Below are 25,609 nucleotides of genomic sequence, written 5' to 3' on the forward strand. Positions count from 1 at the left end.
ACCACTCTATTGTTTTTCCATCTCAAATATACGTGAGGTGGGCGCCTTGAGAAAGTACACAGCCATGTGGCATCTCAAAATATTGCAGTTCCCCTCGTACGTAAGTTGACCATGCATAATGGCTCTCACCAACCTCATCCTCCCTTCTCGAGGTTCACACTTCCTTCACCTTCAAATATGAGGTAAGCAATCTTAGTCATCACATCCCAACTCCCTCCCCAAACGGACCTGCAAAATTCCATCCAATCATGACACTCCCTTTTCTACCATCACCCACTTCCTATTCCCGGGGAAAAGCCACAGCACCTTCAACACTGTAATAGCAGCAGCAAACCAGTAAAGAGGCGCCCGTTGCGAGTCCCCCGTCCGATTAAGGTGCGCGGGAGTGTGCCAGACAGTGTGCCAGCGTAGGGTGCACGTCCAGTCCGCGCCCGCGAAATTTCGGAGCGCCGCAGCAGCGTCTGTTTGTAGAGGGAGGAAGGAGCTTTGGTCATCGCCTCTGCCTCTCAACAATTTCGCGATCCAAACCTGGAAAACTGTCCGCCGCTCTTCCATCCCCGACCAACCTCTGCCAATTGCCCCGTCACGACAATCCCTTTCCAAACCACAAATACCAGATTCAAAATGGCTGCTATTGTCAAGGCGATCAACGCAAAGATCAGGTCCAACCCTGTGTCGGACTATGTCTGCTCTACCCGTACGTTTGTGCCTGCGCGCCCGTCTCTCGAATTTTTTTTTCCCTCTCGCGGCTCCGTTGTCCGGAGTTAGCGGGGATTATCCCACACATCAAATGGGAAAAGGGAGCTTGCTTGAAGCTATCACCAGCTATCGCATGGCATCCTAGAGTCCCCGGACAATCATTGATGAAGCTTGTTTGGTCGAATCCGTTGCGATTGGCGTGCCGGACCGCCCCCCTCCAGGCCCCCGGCGCTTACGGACCACGATACTCCGGTGCCGGCCGCTCGCGATAGCTTCAAGATGGACGTTGGACGGCAAGCTAACCCGTCACGCACCGCAGATTTCTGGGGCCCCGTCTCCAACTTTGGTATCCCTCTGGCCGCTGTCATGGACACCCAAAAGTCCCCCGACCTGTACGTCGAATCCCTTTTCCTCTCCCGACTATCCGAATCCTCGGACAAGATAAGATGCTGATACACCATGCCCTTTCCGTAGGATTTCCGGCCAGATGACGGGCGCTCTCTGCATCTACTCTGCCACCTTCATGCGCTACTCCCTCGCCGTCTCGCCCAAGAACTACCTCCTCTTCATGTGCCACTTCATCAACGAGGGCGCCCAGCTTACCCAGGGATACCGTTACATGCAGTACAACTACTGGGGAGGAAAGGAGGCTTCCGCAACCAAGGACGCGTTCGAGACTGTTCAGAAGAAGGCTGATGCCATCGAGGCCAAGGTCGAGACCAAGGTCAAGGAGGCTGTTGGCAAATAAATGTGTACTCCTCACTCGAGGGAGAGGGAGAAGCTTGGAAAGGGGGCGATATGAGGCGGCAGACACTTGCTGGCTGGGTGTGGAAAGGCCCTCGCCAACATAATGACGACGCAGAGGGGAGGTCGAGTTTGATGTGAAAAGAGCGCCGAGAGCTTGTCACGAGCCCACGGCTGTGGTGAGGACTTGACAGGAAGAAATCCCCGTCGACAGCACGGCACAGCATAGCGTGGCATAATGTGGCAATGCCCAGCCGCGGCGGGACAGTAGCTGGCAGTTCTGTACCATCACCTTGCATTGTTGTTTTGCTTTTCGGAAACGGACCCTGATTCCCCGGGGAAACACTCAGGGACGAGCCTCTTCATTACGGCCCGCAAAGTCGTAGAATAGAACAGCGAACTGTTTCTGGAACCCGGCAAGTGTGGCAGCTCTGAATCGTGAAAAGTCAAAGTGATGTTCTTGGCAGCAAAGGGTCAAGGACCAGAAGCCAAGCAAGCGGCCTGGACTAAGGCACTACCACATGGACCTGAATAAGGTGGGTAGCAGTAATGGCGAGCCGTAGACGAATGAAAATGGGCACGGAGGTTGTCGTCGTCGTGACGGTGCTTTGACTGTGGGCCAGCGGTTCTCGGGGCCTCGACCCGAAATCTCAAAGTTCTTACAACCAAAAAAATGGCCCTGTTGTCTACTTCTTCCGCACATCATGGATCTAAATCAACCGCTCTTCTGGGCCTCAGTTGACGGTCCTGACGGACGGAGCGGAGCGGAGCCCTCCTATTTCGGGCGAATCGCGCATGGTTTCAAGGGCCGGGGCCGGAGACAGCACAGGGTGAGCTAAATTCGATGAGTCAAAAAATAGGGTGTCGTCTCATCTCTGCTGGACCAAAAAGCCGCGAGAGTCGTGGATACTGCACCACCATGGCATGGTGGCATGGTGACATGGTGGCCCTCTCCGAAACTGCGAGAGCACCGACATGATGACCCCCACTCCCCTCCCTCGTTGCTGGCACTTGGAGTCTTGGACAGGCCGCAGATCTCGCCGGACGGCCGGCCGAGTGCAGATCCATCTTCGCTTTTGGGACCGCGCATGTGCTGGAGTCCGGCGTTATTAATCGTGGGGTGCAGGGTGGGTACGCAGACGGCGTATGCCTCAAATAACCTGTGATATCCGGACGTGGAAGAGTCACACAGAGGCCGATCACGCAAGCTGGCAGACCCTTTCCTGCTGAAGAAGGAAACGGGGGGCCAGCCAGGTGAAATAAATGTCGCAGCATGTCATGAAGCCATCGCTAATTGCTATTACCATCGACATCCGCGCGCCGGTTTGGTGGCGGACTGAAGATACGCCGTGAGTAGACGTGCGCAGTTTCTTTCACCAAGAAGCTTGAATGCCCAAATGCCGGACCAGCCGAGGTCGGAGTATCCAGATCTGGGTTGAGAGTCATCCTCATCCCATGGTGGGCTTGTTTTCAAATTCTGATGTCAAATTTTCTCGCTTCTTCGCGCTTTGCGGCCTTGCCAACGCCGCTTGGGTGCTTGCGCGATCTGGAGGGGACAAAAAGAGGAAACGGAAAGAAAAATAGCCTTGTTGCAGATGGGGGGCCAAGAGTCTTGGATCGTAGGTTACCCAGTAGTCTGGGCTTAGCTGCGTAGGATAATCTGGCCGAATCGCCCTTGAACTTGCAGCGCAAGTGAGATCCAGCAGGGCACCTTGGCGGTGTGATGAGTCGAGAATCAGATGGCTGATGCAAAGACTTGCATCTATACTGCCAACTTTGATGTTTCCAAACCTCCGGTCGTGGTGTCGTTTTCAAAGACGTTGTAAAGTCGATCCGAACGTGGTCTAGGAGTCTAGGACAGCCCAAATAACTCATGTAACCAATGATGCGAGATTGGATTTGGTAGTGGGAGAGATTTTGACTAGTGGACCGGGAATAACGCCCATGTATTTTATGGAGATGCGTGGTTTTGTCAAGATTAAGAAGAACCTGGAGGGTCTGGGGGGTGGTGCGCTTCCATACTCCCTGTGTGGCTTCATGCGTATTGCTGGCCTGTTGCACATGTGGTGATGTCCATCCACCTAATTGAAGAATAGGAAGTGTGGGCGGAGGTTGGTCGGCGGGTAGGTGAGATAGCCAGGCCGGGCCAAGGTCGGCGTGGCCTGCCTTGTCGTCGTTTCTGGGCACGCAGCCGTCAAGCCGCCGCCATGTCCCTCGGGGCAAGAAACCGAGGTCGACGATATCTTCGGTCTGCTTTGCTCTCTCGTTGCCGTAGGCTGGAGGCGGTACCTAGCACACGCCTCGGGAACTCTGACAAAGGGGTACGAGTACAGCATGACGCGCCGGACGGATGAACCCTGTGAAAGTCACCCCGCATTCTGCAATGGATTGGACCGCGGGGCAGAAAGGGCGAAAAAGGTCAGGGACGAGTTGACGAGCAGGTGAAAGATTATCCATCAAAGGCTGATATCGCGTCGAGTTGTCCCGAAGCAAAAAGAGAGTAGCCGGTAGTTGTGGTGATTTGGTGGCAGTGGTGCTGGTTTCAAGAGGCGGACGCCCGAACGACACGGCGCAAAGCCGTGTTATCCTCGGCTTCGGCAGTCAAGAGGCCCGGAAGACCCATGTAGCTGTTCTCGTGAAGCCGTGAAGTGCTCGTGGCATCGCGAAGTTCGCCGAATGTTTTGCTTTTCTTTTCGGGAGTTGACGAGTTGATGTGACATGGTAGACGGCAACTTGGGGTAAGGTAACTTGCAAGGTACCTGATGGTGGAAGGGAAGCCGAGAGCACTGAGGAAGGAAAGAGTGAGGCACAGTGCTGTCGGCCTGCCTGCCGCTACCTTAGTTGCTCATGGTAATTGCGGTCTTGCCTTGTGACAGGCGCCACCACCTGTACCTAAGGTACCTTCGAAAGAGATAAAAAGACAGGCGCGAGGTACAAGGTACATTTTACTCATCGGGTTGCTTTCCATGTCATTTAATTTGCAGGTACAGTGTTGTTAACTTCTATTCGTTTGTACTGGATACTGCTGGTGCCTGTCTGTCTCGCTTCTTTAGCCCTCGTAACGAGTAATTGCCCTTTGTGTTTGTATTGTAGAGTAATTCGTTTGACATTGCCCGTCCTGCTGTTTCCCATGTTGCCCATAGACAGACAGTAGGTATGCACTTGTCATGCTGGTAATGTCACTAATCCCGCCCAGGAGTTGTCACCTCGAGAAACCGTTAGTCAACCGGAGGAAAGCTGTTTTGTATCGGCAGGCTCTGGTTGGTCAATTCCTCCTGGTCTAGCGGTGTTTTGCGACCCCGCCAATCTTTCTTTACTTTTAGAATATTTATTCATTTTCTGTTACTGCTGGCTGCATTCTTCAGGTCCAGGCCTTGTCTGTTTGAGGGTCTCGATAGACGCCTCTCGTGGGGTTCCTCTGGTTCTGCCATGGTCGCTACGAGGCTGTCCGTATTCTAAAGATAACAGTGTTTCTTTGGGGGTCGTTTCTGTTCATGGGCAGATCTCTTGGCTATCCTCACTAATCGTCTCAGGAGCTGCGGTCAAGGCGCCGGCGGGCTGGAGACGACCTGATAAACGGAGACGGAGGCTGGAGCCGGTGGAAACAGATCTCGGTCAGGGATGGGCGGGGATTGGGGGGTCTTGCTGCTATTCTCAGGGCAACCGTACTTCTTTTCAGACTTTCACGGCGTTTCTCTCGCGGGGGCATTGCAGAGCCAAGAGGTATCAGCATGTCAGGTTGGTCTCCCATGGACGTTTCCTACGCAGTATGGGGACTGAATACGGGTACCTGTCGCACCTTGATCCTTGGCAGGTTGTCGGGCCTTTCCATCAACTTTCCTCTTCAAGATGGAGTTATCAACTTGAAGACAAGTGAGGATGGAACTTGAGTGACATTGCTCTGCATCCGTCTCAACCCAATGCCAAGGACGGCAACAAGGCGAGGCGGTGGACTGCAGACATCCCAAGTGCGAGGATCAGCCATGCCTTGCCGCCGTTGTCGTCAGTCAGGTGGGACGTGGGAGATGAACATTGAGAAGCCGAATGCCGGGGAGACATTCCATTGCATGTTATGGCATGTCATTTTCGATCGAGTCATCGTCTTGATGGTTGATTGGCAAATCGTGTACCTAATAGAAGATGGGGGTGACTTTCTTTGGTCTCTTCTTTCCCTGTCTGGACTCTGGAGGCTCCCTCTTTTTCTCTTTTTTTCTTCTCTTGTCCTTCTTGCCGCGACAAAGCGGCTGTTTGAGTAGTGCAGCTTACATCGCAGAGTGGCCTAAGCTCCTGTCCTAGACAGGGCAGCTACCATCGAGGAGTGTCAGTGGACGAGGGGGGCAGGAAGGGAAGGGGGGCAACTACCTTACCTTACCTTACGGAGTACCTACCTTAGGTAGGTCTGGATGGATGTACCTTGTACCTCGGTACCTTGGTACATGATCCGCGGTCTCACCCTTCCCCCTCTTCTTCCCCTCCATCCATCCATCCCACCACCATCCTCTGCTCCGTCTGAGCCAAATCTTCACCGTCCCAGCGGCGTCTGCAACGCGTCCCTCTTGCATCTCTGGCTGCGAATTATGTTGATGGATGTACACTGGTACAGACGACCCTCGAGAAATGCTTTACTTTGGCGCTAGTAAGCTGGAGACAAGGTCCCCTCCTTCATGACACCGAAAGGTGGACAAGTCCCTCTCTCTCCGTCTCTTGTCTTGTCACTCAACCCCAGCTCCAGCCGCCAGCCGCCAGCCTCCAGTTACAACATCGTCGTCGCGGGTTCCCTGTCGTTGAGCAAGTCACTCCGGCCATCTGCAACACCAAGATTGGCTTGGTCTGAACTGTGACTGAGGGTGGACGGTGGACATGGGCGGATGGATCTGGCCTGGCCTGGTCGGGTCTATCTCTGTTCTCCGTCTGCCATTGTTCGGTCTAAGCTGGGGTGTACCTACTAATCACAGATCATGGCCCGTTACGCACTCTGGACGAAGAATGTTTGCTAGGGCCTGTCTACCATGAGACCGTGACTACTGCTACACCTCAGTCTACACGAAGTATCTACTTACAGCCGGACCACAACAGAGTTGTGAAGACGGGGGGAACCAGCCCATCCATTGATACATGTATCGAGCGAGCCCTGACACAGCTACTTACAAGCTCCCAGCTTCTGAATTACAATAAATCCCCTCGTCCCTCAAGCTTCCAGTTCATCCCGTCCTTCCTCTCTTCCTCTTCTCGTCCTCCGTGCTTCCACCTCCTTTGCTGGCTCTCTACCATACCTAGTTGCTGTCAGCTGCTTTGCTTCGTTGTTTGTGCTCCTCCATAAGATACCACTCAACAACCATCCGTACCTACTCGCATCCACCACCGTCATACCCCCCCACCACCGACACCCACTTTCTGTCCCTCTCGGTCGGACGGGTGCTAATAGAGTAGAGCTGTGCTCGCCTGCCATCGAAGCTCCTCCCTACAATCTCTCTCCCGGTAGAGAAGACAAGCAGCAGCTCCCCTCCCAGAGCTACCCCTCGGCTCTTAATCTTCACCTCTCGTGTCGAATCGATACCCCCTCGGCTCAACTTCCGCAGCCCACACACCACCACAAACCACAAACCAGCAGTCACAGCACACAAGCAACAACCACAGTTGCGCGCTTCAAACTTCGGTCTTCGGCTCATCAGTCCCCCCTGGCCTTGTACCCGCGCCGCCGCATCCTGCTGCGCCTGATCTGCACCTGAGGAGAGGAAGAAAAAAAAGCCAGGCGGCAGAAGTCCAAACCCAGCGGCACGTCCGAACCGGCCCTGGACCCAGACCTAGACCGGCTTAAAGCTTGGGAGACCTGGGAGATAACCCCACCAACCCAAACCAAAGTTACCCAGACCAAACCACCCCGCCAACCGACAACCCCGACGCAATTGTCTCGCAACTGAGACCTCAACAGCTTCCCCTGCTCCTCGGTCCATTCAAATACGGGCCGTCGTAGCTTCTGAATCCGTTCGGTCTTCTCCTTCTTCCTCCCTGTCCTCTCTTCACACACACAACCGCCCAGTATGGCCCAAACGCAGGTTACCTTCAACGATGTCTTCGAGGACGGCGACGTTGAGGAGGTCCAGAAGGACCCCCAGACCATCCACCACATCCGCGCCAACTCGAGCATCATGCACCTGAAGAAGATCTTGGGTGAGTCGCATCTTTCTCGAGAGGCCATTTGATTCTCTCCTCCATGGCTTCTCGCACTATTGGATCTGGATCCAAGAACTATGCTGACCTGGTGTCTTTTACCCCTCTACAGTGGCCAACCGTGGTGAAATTCGTAAGTGCTTCCATCCAGCTGAGCTCCTGACTCACGCAAGCTAACCACCACTACCTTCTAGCCATTCGTGTATGTTGATTCTTGTTCCAGCTCAGGTAGTGCTTCAGAAACAGTGATGCTCACATTTAAATGTGTCTAGATCTTCAGAACAGTACGTTATTCAACTTCTTCCAACTAACATGGCCGTCCTGGCGCTAGAAGATCCAGCGCTGACTCTCTACAGGCCCACGAGCTTTCGCTGCACACCATCGCAGTCTTCAGGTACAGCGCACCACCTGGGCAACCCCAAGTTCTACATACTGACTCCCTGGTAGTTATGAGGACCGTCTCTCCATGCACAGACAGAGTAAGCTCACATCTAGCCTTTGACCACTCCCCCCAACGCCATTCTAATCCGTGTTCCACAGAGGCCGATGAGGCATACGTCATTGGCAAGCGCGGCCAGTACACCCCGGTCGGTGCTTATCTCGCTGGAGACGAGATTATCAAGATTGCCGTCGAGCACGGCGCGCAAATGATCCATCCTGGTAAGAAAACGCATCTTCTCTAGATATTGTGGTCAAGAAACTAACACACCGCCAAAAGGTTATGGTTTCCTCTCAGAAAACGCCGAGTTCGCTCGCAACGTCGAGAAGGCCGGTCTGATCGTGAGACGTCCCGCTAAAAAGCCCCCCTAAAATCTGATAACACTACTGACTCGGTGTGCCCTCTTAGTTCGTTGGTCCTTCCGCCGATGTCATTGACTCGCTCGGTGACAAGGTCTCTGCCCGAACCCTCGCTATCGCTGCCGGCGTCCCCGTCGTTCCCGGTACCGAAGGCGCCGTCGCCACCTTTGAGGAGGTCAAGAGCTTCACCGATCAATATGGTTTCCCCATCATCATCAAGGCTGCCTACGGTGGTGGTGGTCGTGGTATGCGTGTCGTCCGCGACCAGGAGACCCTGAAGGAGAACTTTGAGAGAGCCACCTCCGAGGCCAAGTCCGCCTTCGGCAATGGCACTGTCTTCGTCGAGAGATTCTTGGACAAGCCCAAGCACATTGAGGTCCAGCTTCTCGGTGACAACCACGGCAACATTGTCCACCTGTACGAGCGTGACTGCTCCGTCCAGCGTCGTCACCAGAAGGTCGTCGAGATCGCCCCCGCCAAGGACCTTCCCTCCGACGTCCGCGATGCCATTCTCAACGACGCCGTCAAGCTGGCCAAGTCGGTCAACTACCGCAACGCCGGTACCGCCGAGTTCTTGGTCGACCAGCAGAACAGATACTACTTTATCGAGATCAACCCCCGTATCCAGGTCGAGCACACCATCACGGAGGAGATCACGGGTATCGATATCGTGGCCGCTCAGATCCAGATCGCTGCCGGTGCCACCTTGCAGCAGCTTGGTCTGACCCAGGACCGCATCTCCACCAGAGGTTTCGCCATTCAGTGCAGAATCACCACTGAGGACCCCGCCAAGGGTTTCCAGCCTGACACCGGAAAGATTGAAGTCTACCGATCCGCTGGTGGTAACGGTGTCCGTCTCGACGGTGGTAACGGTTTCGCCGGTGCCGTCATTACCCCCTACTACGATTCCATGTTGGTCAAGTGCACCTGCCACGGTTCCACCTACGAGATTGCTAGGAGAAAGGTCCTCCGTGCCCTGGTCGAATTCCGCATTCGCGGCGTCAAGACCAACATTCCTTTCCTCGCCTCCCTCCTTACCCACCCCACCTTCATTGATGGCAACTGCTGGACCACCTTCATCGACGACACTCCTCAGCTGTTCGACCTCATTGGCAGCCAGAACCGTGCTCAGAAGCTTCTCGCCTACCTCGGTGACGTCGCCGTCAACGGTAGCAGCATCAAGGGCCAGATTGGCGAGCCTAAGTTCAAGGGCGACATCATCCTTCCCGAGCTCCTCAACGACGATGGTTCCAAGGTCGATGTCTCCGCGACCTGCACGAAGGGCTGGAGACAGATCATTACCGAGCAGGGCCCCAAGGCCTTCGCCAAGGCTGTCCGCGAGTACAAGGGAACGCTGCTCATGGACACCACATGGCGTGATGCCCATCAGTCTCTGCTGGCCACCCGTGTCCGTACCGTCGACTTGCTCAACATTGCCAAGGAGACTAGCCACGGTCTGAGCAACCTGTACTCCCTGGAATGCTGGGGTGGTGCCACCTTTGATGTTGCCTACCGCTTCCTCTACGAGGACCCCTGGGACCGTCTCCGCCGCATGAGAAAGGCAGTCCCCAACATTCCATTCCAGATGCTTCTGCGTGGTGCCAACGGCGTTGCGTACTCATCGCTTCCCGATAACGCCATCGACCACTTTGTCGAACATGCTAAGAAGAACGGTGTCGATATCTTCCGCGTTTTTGACGCTCTGAACGACATTGACCAGCTCGAGGTCGGCATCAAGGCCGTCCACAAGGCCGGTGGTGTCGTCGAGGGTACCGTGTGTATCTCTGGAGATTGCAAGTTTTCCCTCTATTAAACTGTCATCATGAGTTATGTGCCTTCTGCTAACAAACGTCACAGTGTTGAACCCCAAGAAGAAGTACAACCTCGAGTACTACCTCGACCTCGTTGACAAGCTCGTCGCTCTCGACATCCATGTTCTTGGCCTCAAGGACATGGCTGGTGTCTTGAAGCCGTACGCTGCCACCAAGCTGGTCGGTGCCATCCGTGCCAAGTACCCCGACCTCCCCATCCACGTCCACACCCACGACTCCGCCGGTACTGGTGTTGCGTCCATGGTCGCCTGCGCCAAGGCTGGAGCCGACGCCGTCGACGCTGCCACTGACAGCTTGTCCGGTATGACCTCTCAGCCGAGTATCAACGCCATCATTGCCTCCCTTGAGGGCAGTGAGCACGACACCGGCCTGAACCCGGCTCACGTTCGTGCTTTGGACTTCTACTGGTCCCAGCTGCGTCTCCTCTACTCTCCTTTCGAGGCCCACCTCAGCGGTCCCGACCCCGAGGTGTACGAGCACGAGATCCCCGGTGGCCAGCTCACCAACATGATGTTCCAGGCTTCCCAGCTTGGCCTCGGTACCCAGTGGGCCGAGACCAAGAAGGCTTACGAGCACGCCAACGACCTTCTTGGCGATATCGTCAAGGTCACTCCTACCTCCAAGGTTGTTGGTGATCTTGCCCAGTTCATGGTCTCCAACAAGCTGTCCGCTGAGGACGTCAAGGCTCGCGCCAGTGAGCTTGACTTCCCCGGCTCTGTCCTCGAGTTCCTCGAGGGTCTGATGGGTCAGCCGTACGGCGGATTCCCCGAACCTCTGCGTTCCGACGCCCTCCGCGGCCGCAGAAAGCTGGACAAGCGCCCCGGTCTGTTCCTCGAGCCTGTCGACTTCGCCAAGATCAAGCGCGATCTGCACAAGAAGTTCGGCGGTCCCGTCACGGAGTGCGATATCGCCGCGTACGTCATGTACCCCAAGGTCTTTGAGGACTACAAGAAGTTCATCCAGAAGTACGGTGATCTCTCCGTCCTGCCGACGAAGTACTTCCTGTCCCGTCCCGAGATTGGCGAGGAGTTCCACGTCGAGCTCGAGAAGGGCAAGGTTCTTATCCTTAAGCTCTTGGCCATTGGCCCTCTGAGCGAGAACACTGGCCAGCGTGAGGTGTTCTACGAGATGAACGGTGAGGTCAGACAGGTTACTGTCGACGACAACAAGGCTTCCGTTGAGAATGTCAGCCGTCCCAAGGCCGATGCCTCCGACTCTAGCCAGGTCGGCGCTCCCATGGCCGGTGTGCTTGTTGAGCTCCGTGTCAAGGAGGGCTCTGATGTCAAGAAGGGTGACCCCATTGCTGTTCTCAGCGCCATGAAGATGGTAAGTTTTACCCCACATCTAGGCACCATCTTGACCTGTTTGCTAACATATAATTCTAGGAAATGGTCATCTCCGCCCCCCACAACGGCAAGGTATCGACCCTCCAAGTCAAGGAGGGCGACTCAGTCGATGGCTCCGACTTGGTGTGCAGAATTGTCAAGGCTTAAACTGGATAAGGGGACCATGGTTGGGTTACGGCAGAGCGGCAACTTTCTTTGAATTCTTTATTTATGATTCCAAATATTTAGCGAGAAAACCAAAGAGGCATGGAATTCGACATGAGAAAAATGTCTGGGGCGCGATGAACGGTTTATATTGGTAGTTTGAATTGAAGTACATTCTAGAACCAGTGTCGTCTCTATGACTAGTGCCTTTGTCTTTGGCGGTAGTATTGCAACCACTCGGCCGAACGAATAAACGATACTATGCCCCTTGGCGTTCATAAAAGTAGTAATATCCAGTGGCTACAAAAGCTCTATAAGATTGAGTAAACAATCTGAATCAATATTCGTCTGCAACTTCGTCGTACTTGGCAAGGTTATTACAGCGCCTTGATTACGCTATGGTGGACTCCTTACTTATGCATAACAAAGAGTAATTAGACATATAGACATTCAACATCTACATTTCAACTCTCATATCTTACTACCATACGTGTATTATGAAATGAATAATTCGAGAGTGTTCTCTAAGATTGAAGGTGAATGTGATTTTAGTGGGGGAGGGAACGTCGATAGGATGGTCCTGTTATGGTATTTCAACTACTTGCCTCGCCTCCCTTACTGGCATCGTTCACACACAGCGAGCCGCATATTGGCGACCACTCCCGTCGGTGATGGCTGTTGCCGATTCGCCTCCTTGCCTATTACGTATCTCCACAGCCGATGGACGGAAGTCTTCTATAGTATATAAGAGGAAGCATGTCGGTTGTTGCTTGAGATCAACTCAGGCAGATATAAAGGTATAATATGCCTCCCTCCCTCCCTCCCTCCTTAATCCTAGTCAGTTGTTAGGATTGTAATGACAAGGGCGAAATCGATTTGGTCAGAAGCCATAATTCGAGACCGGACAACTCCAACTGGTCCCAGTGTCTGGCATAATGGACAGAAAATCAGCGTCGTTTCTATTCTATATCAGGGCAGCGAACCTACACACGCCCAGGATCATGCGGGTCTACTAGCTTAACGCGTCTAAACCATTCCCATCTAAGACTGGGAGCAAGGGTGAACGATTTCACCCCAAGCTGGTTCGGCATATGTACGATCCGCAACATCACCGAACAATATCAACCGACACCACATTCTCGCCGTGAGGCCAGTCACTCTCTCCTCCGCCAAGTCCCCCCGTTAGAGATGGCACCCGCAACAGAGAGTTCAAGCCAATGCCAATCGCAAAAAGGAAAAGGTAAAAGGGGAAAAACTGCTTGGGACTAGAAAATCTCTCTCTCTCGGCTGCTTCGCATCGACTCGAGATCTTTACATTGCATGCCCCCTCCTTCTCCCCCTCCCTGAACGACTTCCTCCTCTTCTCCTGTAGACACCCCAAATGCCCCGAAGTAGGTGTAGCGAAAAGACACCCAGACCGCCCATACCCCCTCTGCAGCCAAAATAGAGATGGAGCACGTTTCTGTGCCTTTGCCTGTAGCTTGATCAGGGCGACGCACCTGGACCCGAATCTCTCATCTTTTTGGTCGTCAAGCACCAGGGACCGGTGACATGGGACAGAGGTGCTGGATTTTGCTGGTGCAGATAGTTGAAAGTAAAGCCCATCGCTTGACCCAGGTATCCATCTCGTCATGACACTCAGCAGCAACAATCACGCTTTACACAAGTCCTTTGAATCTTAAGTTTTGCCCAAACCAGGTCTCATTAGTCTATGATCCAGCCGCCATAGCCCTCATCATGGTGTTTTTACAAGTACACAAAGGTCCTCTGGAACGCCATCCTCCAAACGGCGACAGCTTCCCTTGTGTCGTGTTTGACAGATTTCTTTTTTTGATTTCGTCTCATACTGTCATAAGGCCACCGCTCTACTCATCGTCTTGCTGCCAGGACCCAATCACGCCTCGCTGTCGGTATCCTACTCCTCCATCTTGTCGTCCTCCTTCTTGTCCTCGTCATCGTCGTCATCGCCCTCGAGTGACTTCTTGGCAAACCGCTCCGCCTCCTCGCGCAGCTCCTTGGGCACCTCCTCGTGGCGGCCCTTGGTGGGGCCGTCAATATCACTGATCCAGCTCATCTCGAGCTCAAACTCCTTGTCCTTGTTGTCGTCGTGGGCGACGTAGATGATGCGGGCAGCCTCCTTAACGGCGTCCTCCAACGTCAGTTCGCCATCAGCGAGGTCGAGCTTCTCGAGCTCTGCCTTGGCGGCTTGACGGCCCTTGCCAGTAGCAGCACCGTAGTAGCCCCAGTAGAGACCGGAAGGCTCGATCATGTAGAGGAAGGGACCACCGTGCTTCTTGGTGGTGTCCTTGCCGCCAGCGCCGACCTTGGGGCCAGAACCGACTTCGCCATCGACAGGAGTTTCGGTAGAGGGGTCGAAACCACCGACAATCGCGGTAATACCGAAGGGACGGACGGAGGAGTAGAGGGTGTAGGCTTGGAGGTAGCCGCCCATGCGAGCTGCGAGGTCGGCGGTGGAGATGGGGGTCTTGAAGGTATCGCGCCAGCCACGGGCTTCTTCGCGGGCGCGGTCGACGAAATGGCGGCCATCGGGGATCATGCCTGAGTAGACCTTTTGATTTGTCAGTCCGGCCAGCAGAGCAGGAGGTATACATATGAGTAGGTCGTGGGGTTTTGGTAAAGCTACTCTCGGAAGCTATGATGCATATCGAAGCAGAGGAGGGAGGGGTAAACTGATTGCGAGAGGGGAATGTATGACTTACAACACCGAGATGTCTGTCAATGGTAGCAATACGCTTGTTGGCATTGGGCTTCCATAACTTGGAGGCAATGATCTTTTCGACAGCGAGGACGACACCACCCTTGCACCGGATACCGATGGATGTGCCTCCGTTCTCGACGGCCTTGACGGCATACTCGACCTGGAAGTTGCGGCCGTCGGGGGAGAAGATGGAGTTGCTCAGGTCATAACCTGTGCCTATCGACGTCTAAACAAGGTGGGAGAGACACCATATTAGTGGTGTGCTACAAATGTAGAATCAAGGTTGGACTGGTCGGTTCTGGTAGCTCATTCCAACCCCCGGTCGCTGGAGGTGGTGATTCCCCGGGAATCTAGCAAGGGAAAGCTTACCATTGTGAATTAGATTAGAAGAGCTTGGGGTATTTGGGGAAAGCTTCGGATGTGTAGTCTTGAGGACTGGAGGGTTCGTTGGGCGTCGAAAGGTGTCGTGATGGAGTGGAGGTCGTAGGCACGTTGTCTGGTCGTGAGAGAGAGCTCGTGGTGGTGGATGACGATGGCGGGACGTGGTTTGGAATTGGGGAATCTGGAGCCTTGAGATCAGAGCTTCAGGCAACCTGAGCTGCGTGTTGCTGCGCGAGGTTGACGGGCGAGGCTAGACGCAAGGATGCCTCAGGCTGAGAAGGGAAGCTGGGGGAGGCTGGATCCACCCAGGCCGGGAAGGAAGGAAGGCACCAGCCACTTTAAAGATGTGGCTGGAGTCGAGATGATGTGGCTTGTGGGATGACCGGCTTCCCGTCATCGTGAACACCGAAGCTGACAGGGGAATTAAAATAACCCCACCATCCCGCACTTGACCCTGCAGTGGTGTGCAGCTGCCAGGTTCTGTACGGATAGAGGGGTTATCGTGATGAGAGAGACGGTGTGAAATCACATGGAGGAACTACGATTTGTTGCACCAGCTGGGCATGTGTGGTCCAAAATTAAATGGCTTTTGGAGAGCTGCTTGATCTCTACGTTTTCTCTGTGTACAGGATCTGTATCCAGTCGTCTTCGTCTTGCTTGAGGGGATTATTGAGAGACGATGAAAATCGTGGAAGCGTTTGGCATGACTCCCATAGGTAATGTGATGTCTTGTACCGATAGTACGGTGACTTAGGGGAGTCCAGGCCCGGATGGATCCGGCGAAACGAGTGTTGGGACGGGGTTTCGGGGAGGAGCGGTGAAGACTGGACTGGGATCCCGAGACTTTGTCAGAGAGACTCGAGTAAAGACGGAAAGTGTTGAGGAGTTTCTGGCATGCAACAAATGCGCCAGTCAGTGTAGGAAATAGCTTGGGTAGGGTATTGAGTATTTGTACTGAGTTTGAGGGTCATCTTCACCACATCCTGTCGAGGACTGGAAGTAATACCCAGTGGTGGGAAAGGTATTATTACAGAGTGCGCATATGATGGCGAGTGGGCTCGAGTGTGTCACGGGAAACTGATTTGATACCTCCGTAGTCTTCCAGAAGCTGTGTGGACTGATCGTGTCACGGAACCATTGGGTGAGGAGTGCGGATCTTGGAGAGAATATGTTTCAAATTGGACGCTTGCTGCCGGACTCTCTGCCAGGGGATGTGATGTGTGCATGGCCATGCCTATGGGTTAGCCAAAGTGTCTTTCGCCCACCATTACCTTACTGTGTACACCAAGTATCAAATGTCATTGGAGTGTACCCGTACCTAGGTATCGAATTCACGTACGACTTGACTGATCATTGGCCATCCTCACGGGAATTACTATAACCCAGAAATGAATCATGCTCATGATAGAAGCACAGGAATTTCAGGTAGCCATTCATTCCTGCCTGATCAAGGGAGTACTTGGGTCGGGTCGGCTAGCGTTGGTTGGTGCGAATGTTGGTTGGTGATGAAAGTGGTGATGTGTGGATGCAGACGCTGCACCGGAGACGGGATCCCATGGGATGGGACGAAAAAAAAAGAGACAAGAGCTGGCCCTGCTTCAGTGAGAAAGTGCGCTGAAAGACTGAAGCGTCAGGTCACATTACCCTCCCCATCAACGCATCGTTGGGCTTGCTGCGTCATGACCCTGCCCGCTACCGCTAAAATTGACCCCTCCTTCCTAGCTAAGGCAATCTCCCCCTGCCAGGCTTCCCCTCCCCTCGTGCGTCGTGCCTGCCGCCCTCCGCTTCTATTCCCCCCTCCTTCCAGGTTCCCTCTACCCGTCCAAAAAATGGCCGTGGCTCCTTCTGCCATATAAAATTCCAATCTTCACTTTTCACCCTCGGCATTCTTGACTCTTTTCTCTTTGCAAAATATCATCACGACTGGCTATTCGCATTACCTGGCACGAACTTCATCGACGAATCGATTTGCTACACCTAACCGAGTGTCGCCGCCGTCGCCCCCTCGAGATTTGACAACAGCGACAACGAAGAACCCTCACCCCACCACTAACCCGCTCCCACTCCATCCGCTGACCTTGCTGCACCACTTCACATCCACCCAGTCTCCAACCCTGGCACCACTACTGCTGTCTTCCTGCCCAAGGAATCACCGTACCGAACCCGATTCACGAAACCCCTCGACCACTGCCTTCCTGTGACTCTTCGCTGTCGCTTTTCCTCTTTTCTCGAGTTTCTTATGCTCTTATTTCTGCTTTCAACAAAAAACCAAGAAGAAGAAGAAAAAAACCTCGAGAGTACCTACATAGAGTAGCCAATATAAAGAAACACTATTCTTCTGCTACCACTCACTGTCCGAACCCCCGAAACCGATTACCAAGCCAAGAAACAAAGCATCAAGAAGACAGCACATTTCTGTCTTCTTTGCTCCCACCCCCGACAAGATTTACTTCTACAGCAAGCAGCTTTACGACGAAGGGCCTTTTCGGGCTTTTCAATCACCAGATTCCCATCAAACAAAAAGGCAAGTTTTCCCCCTCTCCCCTCACAGATTCCGATCACCATCGGTCCCTTCATCACCATCCACACCCGGAGCCCCGCCGGGCTTTTATCGGAGATGGCCCCTCCACGGCATCGAGAGTAACACGGAACATGACCCAACGACAATGAACCACTACTAACATCCCGTGCAGCACGATGGTTTCCTTCACCCCCACCATGCAGGTCCAAGATGATCTCGCAACCCTCTTCTCTCGCAATTTAACCTTCAACCCTGAAGTTCAGCCCAAGGTAGAAGAGGAAGTAAAGCAGTCCCCAGAACCCGCCCTCGCCAGTCCCGCCCCAACGCCGGCGCCCATCATCTACTCCATCACTCAGCACTACACCCACTCCGCCCACGTCGTCCGTCAGCAAGCTCAAGAAGCCCCCATTCAGCGCCCCTCCTCCGAGCCTCCCCAGACCGAGCAGTTGACTCCCGAGGCCGTCCTCAGCCAACACGGCGTCGACCCTTCTGTCCTCTCTCCTTCTCAGATTCAGCTTTTCCGCTGTTCCGAAGAACCCCACCAGCTGCGCCTTCTTGAGATCTGGCGCGCCGCACCCCCCACCTCGAGCACAGAGAACCCGTCGCTGGCATGGACAAGCACAACACTTGAGCAAGAGGAGCAGCTGGCGAGACTCCGATATGAGCGCATGGAAGCAGAGAAGCAGCAACAGGAGCAGCAGCAGCAGCAGCAGAACGCCGTCATGAGTCTCGACGGCACCCAAGTTCAGTCAGACGACAGCCGCTGGCTGGCAAGCTCCATCACCTCGCAAGTCGAGCCGTATATGATGTCTGGCTACGAGGAGCTCATGCGTCGTGAGTACGAGCGCGAGCAGGAGCTGGCACAAGCTTCCCCCCCTAGCAACTATTCCCACTACGGCTCTGCAGTCGGCACAAGCGGCTATAAGCCCGCCACCGACCCTGTCTATAAGGGCTTCGGCGACGATTGGGCCCGGGAGCAGAGCCTCCAGATGCAGATGCAGATGGAGAACCAGTATGGAGCGTTCCAGCACTATGGAAGCGGTAATATCGAGGCCATGGACATTTAATGCGACGAAGAAAGAGAGCCACGGCACATCACCACTTTTCCAGCATAGCAGCAGACACTTGTCTTGATACCTACACTGCATGGGAAGACGACGTCGGATAATCATGAGGGCAATTATCGGTTTGCCTCTCATCGGCAGACGTGTTTCTTTCCCCAGTTTTCTTTTGTCTTTTGATTTTCTTTTTTGTCAAGAAGGTTATGAATAAGCAAATGGCCGTATACCAATAGGCATGCATGAGGAACGAACAGGACTACCAAAACAATAAAACATTACATTCAAATTCAAGTCGGGCTGATGATGGTGACTTGGTCAGTGGGACTCGCTTGCTACCATTGTGATGACGATGTACTGCGGTTTCCCGGCATACGAATGGAGTTGTGATAGGCGGGAAAAGTATAGAGAGGGAACGTGGTCATCCCACTACACAAGAGAGAAGGGATTCCAAAGTAATACGTAGGTCGTCGGATGGGTTCTCCTGTCAAACCCTCAAACGGATGTCTTTGATGTCTCTGATGTCTCATAGTCGTCCTCGTTGAGCCTAGACTCTCGCAGATTGTCACTGAAAAAAGAAAAACCTCCTTTATGTAGGTGTCAGTAGGCTCAATGGTGGTGACATCCTTATACAAGTGTTCCAAATTCTTTGAAGTAGTTGTTTCAAATTATTGAGATACCTTGGCAGGCATATCAGTTCTATATATCATACATCATGTGCCGTACTATTCTCTGGCATTTTGCATATTCCCCTTTTTGCTCCTCCCTCGCAGTGGTCATGCCTTCCCTAGACAATACTTGAATCTTCTTGTTGCATCCTAGCTTGGTGTTTCCCCCGGTCTACGCTCTCGTCCGTTTCCCCTGTTTCCGAAATTTCAAGTGGTAGTGGTATCCTGTACGCCGGGTATATGTTGTTGTTCGTCGTCGTCGATAATTAGGTAATGATAAGTTTTTTTTTTTTTGTCTAAATGGTGATAAGAATGATAAAGTACCAAGTAGGCAACCCTCAGGTCTGCTACCGTTTATTGCCTGGATGACCCGGGTGCTCCGCCATCCTAGACGAAAGCCACTGTGCCGAGTCCATGCCCCCGGGGACGTTGACCTGCCACGTGCTCGGCGGAGGGCTAGGCATGGGGAAGTCTCCCGGTGAGGGCGGCGCCAGGAACTGCGAGCCGCGCGTGTAGTGGCTGCTGGCTCGCGTCGTCCGACTGTATCGGTTGTCGAACCTGCTGCTGTGGCGGGGGTTCGTCGTGTTCGTGTACGTTTCCGTGGTCATCCTGCTGTCTCGATAGTGGTGGCCTGGGCTGTTGAGGGTGCTCAGTCTGCTCGCCCGGTTGCTGTGGCTATTATTGTTATCGTGAACGTTGCTGACGTTGCTCAGTCTGCTTAGCCTGCTCGCTCGGTTGCTTGTGGGGTTTGCGCCGTCGTAGTTGTTGACGCCCAGGGTGAGGGCTGATTGTGTCGAGTCGCGGTTCTCTCGGTTGAGGGAGCCGAAGCCCATGGATATGGCAGACATGCGTGGTGAACACCAGTTCACAGTCGGCGCGGGTGATCTCACTTTCGGTGTCAAGTGAAGGCCGTCTTCGAGCTCAATTGAGTAGCCTCCCTGTTGCGGAATTCGTTAGTCCGGGTCTGGTTTGATTGGAAAGTAATGTCAGGAGAAGGGCGACTTACTTCGCGTGGTGATGGACAGAGCCATTGCCCACCATCGCCGTCGTCGCGGGGGACCACCAGGGACTCCGCGTCTTCGTCTTGCCTCTCTCTCCCATATGCGAGGTTAAAGTCCTTGCTCAAGCCACTCCGTCTTGTCGGTGCCGATGTGCTGTAGCCATCTTGGGAGCGGGCGATGCGAGGCACCTCCGCCTCAAACTCGGCCTGGATATCAGCCTCGATCTCTTCCAGGGGTGCGTCGTCTGGCACGGGGTGTCGTGGGTGACGAGGATCTGAGCCGTCGCTGCGAACATAGCTTGGCTGCCCCTTGAACCGTTCTCGCCATGCTATCGCGCGAGGCGCCTGAGACCGCATACCCGCGCGGTACCAAATGAGTTGCCAAAGAGGGCGAAGGGTGGCGATCGACGCGGCAGTGATGCCGATGCCAGGCTCGACGGTGCTCCACAGAGCCACATCGGTAGTCGCCCATAGGAAGTCGTCGCCGTCGAGGAGGGTCGGTATGTACACGGATCTTGCCACGGTCGCGGTAGAACCGATGGCAGCAAAGGATAGAATGCCGAACGCAAGGAGTCGGGTGCGCTTTGGGAGGGAGAGCGACCAGACGATGAATAAGGGCAGGATGCCAAAGGCCCAGTCGGCGAGGCAGTTGATAATTGAGGCAGTGAAAGTCATGATGACAACCACACGATTGTTAAAGCACTTTCCCTCTGTCCGTGGCGATTCCTCCCAAAATGTCTGAATTGGCCGGCACTGGAACATGACCATGAAGAAGTACGTCGAGCCGAAAAGCACGGTGCCGATCATGAGAATGCGGAGGATCCAGATGTGGCTTCGGCGGATAGACACGCGGATGAGAAAGTAGCCGACGGAGATTTTGAGAAGGCAGGTTGATATGATGTAGAGTAGTTCGCAGATATACCAATACTAGGGAGGGTGTTAGTCGTGAACCTGCTGGCAGCATCTGTCTGCGCTCCAGAAGCCTTCCGAGTAGGGCATACCATGAGAGCGTCCCGATTATGCTCCGGGGTAAGAGCGGTTCTATGTCGGCCTGTTCCGTATCGAACTCCTTGAATCTGAGTGATGAGGTAGATGGTGAAGATGAGCTACCAAGAGAGTCAGAGAATATGTACTTTTGGCTTATTGTGCAATCTCTCGTAAGGAAGTACCATGAGGGCGATCATCATCTTGTCATCGGTGCCGAGCGAGCGTGTAATCCACCCACGGCAGTATATGCGCAGGCCTACGGCGATCCAACATAATATGAAGAAGAGGACCGCCACGGCCAGCACTTGCCCGCTGCGATCCTCCATGATGGGATCGAAGCATCCACGAGTATTCCCTTGGTAGGCGGTGTTCTTTCGTTTCTCCTTCACATGGGCGTCATGACGAGGGTGACATTGGATCGTCGTTTATAGCTTTGTAGAATGGGATGTGCAGAGTGTGATCCGAGTCGACGGGATAAGACCGGGGGGAGACAGAGAGCGGACGACGGTAAGAAGGATGGACCCGCCAGGGTCAAGGGAGGGGCTACACGATATACATATCAAGAACGTCTCAACCGAAGTGGCAGATAGGTTTAGGGGTAGCTTCATATCTCGATGTACGAGCCAGTCTTAAGAATAGCTTAGTGTCCCGGGTGTGGAGAGCCGGGCGACCTGAACACACGAGTCTAGACGACGGTAGTGGGCGGGACCATCGTCACTAAACGCTCGTCCAACGAGGTCCGAATACAATCTCCGACGCCCTCGAGGATCTTGGGAAAGCGGCTCATGTGTTGGGGTATGATCCATGTGAGATCAATGGTGGGACGAAGCTGGCGAAGGTTCTTGGGCTGCTCTGTAGCTCTGAGAGGTGGGAGAGACAACCTTGGGATCTATCCAAAAGGTCGACAGGGAACGGCCTTGAAGCCAATGACATGTTCGCCAGTCAGAAGCGCAGGAAAAACGCAAGTAGCGTCTTGATTGAGATAGGGTTTCCATCTAGCGGTTCAAATGGCGTCTCTGGCGAACAGACGCTAAAGCGTGGTTGAAGAGGTGAGGGCAAGGAATCATCAGGTCCATGGGGCCGCGAAGCTGGAACCGGCTCGGAAACGGGCGACCATGCGGCTCGAGCGTTTGGTTGCGTGGTTGCTGTGCGGCGACGCTCGAGCCCTGGTCGTCGCCGTAGATCATAGAAGAGCGGGGTGGGCGCTTGGCTTGCGGGTTTAGTTTCTTTTGGGTATAAACCAGGCACAAGTGGTCTGTTTTTGGCATGGGATCTCCTATGTTTCAGGCCGACAGTTGAGAGGCTGATTTTGTGGTAGTTGTGTTGGATGGAAACATTCGTTATGAGGTACGGGTATAGGCGCAAGAGATAGGAGAGGTGGACTGATGATCTTGGACCCTCAACAGAGTCGAATCCAGACTGCCGTTGTGCCTGCGACTGACTGGTTAACGGGCTGCGATGGATGCCAAAGAAGCATCATCGAGGGTTGGTAATGATGGTGGTGATGGTGGTGGTGTTGGTGTAAGTTGAGTCGTGAAAAAGGCTATCGCCGCTACGTTAAGCGGACGAACCACCGAGCGACACTTGATCTTCTGTGCCAACAAATCATCATGCAGCCATGATGCCATAGGAAGGGACGAAACAGAGTTATGAGGTGCAGGGGGGCAGGAAACGGCCTCACGCACTTACGCAGGGTCGCGACATGTTTGACGGGAAACATTAACCGCATTGGGCCTTTCCTCCGGTGCTCGAGGACAATGGTGTGAAGAAATGGAATGGAAACAAGTGTGCCCGTATGATGTATCTGTCACGGCCTGTTGTGAAGTACACACTAATACACACACACACACACACACTCAACGCACCTTATCACCCGACGCACAATGCACTAGACACGATGCAGCACATTGACACCTTCAACATTGTGGCCCTCCTATTGTACTTTACTTCGTACGAGAATTTGCATTGATGGATAATCTACGTAGATGACGAGACTGGCTGCAGCTTCATGACGCATTATGCACCTCTGGGTCGCTTGTCTGATCCTCAAGACCAACCAAGATCGCAAAACCCGTCAGAGGGTCCAGAGAGGCCCACCGGGAAGCTCTTTTCATCAGCCAGATCTTGAATCAATGCCTCAACGCTTCTTGTTCTTGCGCTTGTTGGTCTTGCCTCCAGTCTGCGCACCGGAAGCCTTGGCCTTGCCCAAAGAATCGGTCGATTTCTCCAAGAGCTCAAAGTCATCGGCGGCAGAGTCGGAGCTGGGGGTGTGTTGAATCTCGCCATCATCAGAGTCCAGGTCCTCAGTGTCAATCTCCAGCTCAGCATTGTTCTTGCCGAGGGCGCGACCGACAGTGCGGTTGTAGGCCCAGATGGGGAGACGGACGAGCGCGGTGTCACGGATGGTGGGTTGAGGCAGTTCGTTGGGCTGCTTTGAGTTAGCATCGTTCGCAGACCTCGTGTCGCGGTAGGTTTTCAAGCTTAGCTTGCATTCTCGGCACTTACATCAAGGAGGTACTGCTCGGTGTTGCCATCCTCATCTTGCTCCTCGAGGTAGACGTCTCCGACGGAATCAACCACAAGAATCTTGCCATTCTCGGCAACAACGCGCTTCTTGGAGCCGGTAGGCCCGGTCTGACCGGTCTGCGCAGCCGTCTCGCGGGGAGTGGCGGTACCGCTGCCGCTGGTGCTGCGAGCGGCGGGAGCGGGCTTGCGGGATCGGCCCCCGCGCTCCTTAGCAGCCTCTCTACGAGCCATCTGTTCCTGCATACGTCTCTCCTTGCGGTTTCTGGGCAGCTGGGGGCCCTCCTCATCGTCGGCGGCGGGCGCAGCAGGAGCAGGGGCGGGGGAGTCGTCGATGCCAGGAATGTTGAGGTTGTCTCCCCAAGCAGCATTGCGCGCGAACTTGATGTAGCGCTCGACAAAGTCTTTCTGACGCTTCCAGGACATGTACAGAGCGATGTAGTGGAAGGCACCTCCAGCCACGAGGAAGACACCGAAGAGCACAGTGCCCAGGCCAGGGCGGTACCGATTGTAATAGTAATTGGTGCCCTTCCATGCCGGGAAGCCGTTCTTCAGGAAATGGTCGTAGCGGTCGCGATCGGGACCGCTGATGATGTTGCGCACAAGACCAAGGCGGGCCTGGCGCTCGGAGGCAATCTTGACAGCGGCCTTGATCTCCTTTTGGGTAGGAGCCTTGGACACATTGACGCCGGGGGTCTTCTTCTCCTTCTTCTTGGCCTTGGTGCGCTCGGCGATGAGCTGTTGGCGGACTTTATCAGGGTGGAGGGTGCGGGAGATCTTGCGGTAGGCCTTGGTGATCTCGTCAATGGAAGCGCTGTTCTTGACGCCGAGGAGGTCGTAGAAGGTCTGTTCGGGGTTGGCCTCGTGGGCCTTGATCTCATCGCGGATACGGAAAATCTCACGATCTATTGGGTTTTCACGTTAGCAAAGGCTGCGCAACGGAGACAAGACAGAATGGCGATGCTCTTACCCTCCTTGCTCCAGGCCGCAGCCAGGGGCGAGACGACCAAAAGGCCAACGGACAGAATGCTGCTGAACTTCATCTTGTCGTTGCCGAGTCCAGTCGAATTCTATAATGGAATGGGAAGGCGGCGCGCAATGGCCGAAAGGTAAAGGAGTATCGGGATCGAGAAAGCGCAGCTGTGGATAGATGCCAGGTGTTGTTAGCTTCGTCTCAACGTGGGGAATGACTGATGGCATGGAGCGAGCTGCCAGCTAAGCAACAACAACCACGTACCTGGTTTCTTTCCTTCCCGAGTATCCTCCTGACTCGTCGTCTCGAATTGACAGTATCCCGTCCGGTTGGAATCTGTCGAGTCTCTGCAGAAGAGAGAAAGGAAATTTTTCTCCCACAAGATTGCGAATGGGAAATGTGGTCTCTCTGGGGGAGATTCTGGACGAGGTGGAATTTCCCGTAGACAAGGTATCTTTTTTTTTTTTTCTGCTTCGGCCGGGGGTGGGAAGCAGCAGCAAAGCAAAGGCAAAAGGGTCGCAGGTGTCAGGGGATCCCGCTCTCCTGCTGCATCTGCAAAGAGGGCCCCGACTGAAAGGAGAAGGTTCCGACCTCTGCGAGCAGGGATTCTGTCGCCTTCACGAATCGCACCAATCCTCGTTGGGCCTAGACTGATCCAGATCTTGCTCCCTTAATTGTGTGGGTTTGATGTCTTATGTAAGGCGGGTGCTGAGCAGCTGAGGTAAGCTTTCCGGATCGTCAAGGTGTCAGTTGACGACTTCTGTCCATCTCCGGCACATCTTTACGACGGTCAGCTAGTCAATCAGAAACTGCTCGTAAGGCATCGTTGATTGCGTTGGTGGCATTGCTGAATATTGTGCACGACTGCTTGGTATGTGAGCTGCGGTACAAAGTCAGCAAAATGAACGACGAGGTGAAGGGAGCACAAAACCCTTGGATTGTATTTTCTAGTCAGAAGGAGGCAAGGTACAGTCTTCAAAGGAGACGTCGATGGAAAGTACAATTTCCCTTATAACCGTTCAATATGCGGCGTGTTAGGGCGTAC

General features: G+C 54.0%; 6 protein-coding genes across 6 annotated transcripts; 3 read left to right on the forward strand and 3 right to left on the reverse strand.

Annotated features, from left to right (window-relative positions):
* Positions 1-624: 624 nt before the first annotated feature.
* On the forward strand, positions 625-1,447 carry N0V96_004345 (uncharacterized protein; the record flags this gene model as incomplete). The annotated part of the gene is made up of 3 exons (XM_065757092.1): positions 625-697; positions 1,019-1,091; positions 1,174-1,447. 3 exons carry the CDS (start codon positions 625-627, stop codon positions 1,445-1,447), a joined length of 420 nt encoding a protein of 139 aa, XP_065614305.1.
* A 6,037-nt stretch (positions 1,448-7,484) lies between these two features.
* Positions 7,485-11,737, forward strand: PYC1 (pyruvate carboxylase; the record flags this gene model as incomplete). Its single annotated transcript, XM_065757093.1, has 11 exons — positions 7,485-7,614; positions 7,727-7,747; positions 7,809-7,816; positions 7,887-7,898; positions 7,971-8,008; positions 8,062-8,093; positions 8,155-8,274; positions 8,333-8,394; positions 8,462-10,205; positions 10,270-11,570; positions 11,630-11,737. 11 exons carry the CDS (start codon positions 7,485-7,487, stop codon positions 11,735-11,737), a joined length of 3,576 nt encoding a protein of 1,191 aa, XP_065614306.1.
* A 1,912-nt stretch (positions 11,738-13,649) lies between these two features.
* Positions 13,650-14,825, reverse strand: PRE10 (putative proteasome subunit alpha type-7; the record flags this gene model as incomplete). The annotated part of the gene is made up of 3 exons (XM_053188413.1): positions 13,650-14,303; positions 14,455-14,679; positions 14,823-14,825. 3 exons carry the CDS (start codon positions 14,823-14,825, stop codon positions 13,650-13,652), a joined length of 882 nt encoding a protein of 293 aa, XP_053054375.1.
* A 2,727-nt stretch (positions 14,826-17,552) lies between these two features.
* Positions 17,553-18,422, forward strand: N0V96_004348 (uncharacterized protein; the record flags this gene model as incomplete). The annotated part of the gene is made up of 1 exon (XM_053188414.2): positions 17,553-18,422. The coding sequence occupies one exon, from the start codon at positions 17,553-17,555 to the stop codon at positions 18,420-18,422; it is 870 nt and encodes a 289-aa protein (XP_053054376.2).
* Positions 18,423-19,428: 1,006 nt separating this feature from the next.
* N0V96_004349 (uncharacterized protein) lies at positions 19,429-21,394 on the reverse strand (the record flags this gene model as incomplete). Its single annotated transcript, XM_065757094.1, has 3 exons — positions 19,429-20,019; positions 20,088-21,008; positions 21,215-21,394. The coding sequence occupies 3 exons, from the start codon at positions 21,392-21,394 to the stop codon at positions 19,429-19,431; spliced, it is 1,692 nt and encodes a 563-aa protein (XP_065614307.1).
* Positions 21,395-23,205: 1,811 nt separating this feature from the next.
* On the reverse strand, positions 23,206-24,634 carry N0V96_004350 (uncharacterized protein; the record flags this gene model as incomplete). Its single annotated transcript, XM_053188416.1, has 3 exons — positions 23,206-23,496; positions 23,574-24,496; positions 24,562-24,634. The coding sequence occupies 3 exons, from the start codon at positions 24,632-24,634 to the stop codon at positions 23,206-23,208; spliced, it is 1,287 nt and encodes a 428-aa protein (XP_053054378.1).
* Positions 24,635-25,609: the final 975 nt, after the last annotated feature.

Source organism: Colletotrichum fioriniae (assembly GCF_027942845.1).
Source record: "Colletotrichum fioriniae strain IMI 355084 chromosome Unknown scaffold_4, whole genome shotgun sequence".
NCBI classification, from domain to species: Eukaryota; Fungi; Ascomycota; class Sordariomycetes; order Glomerellales; family Glomerellaceae; genus Colletotrichum; species Colletotrichum fioriniae.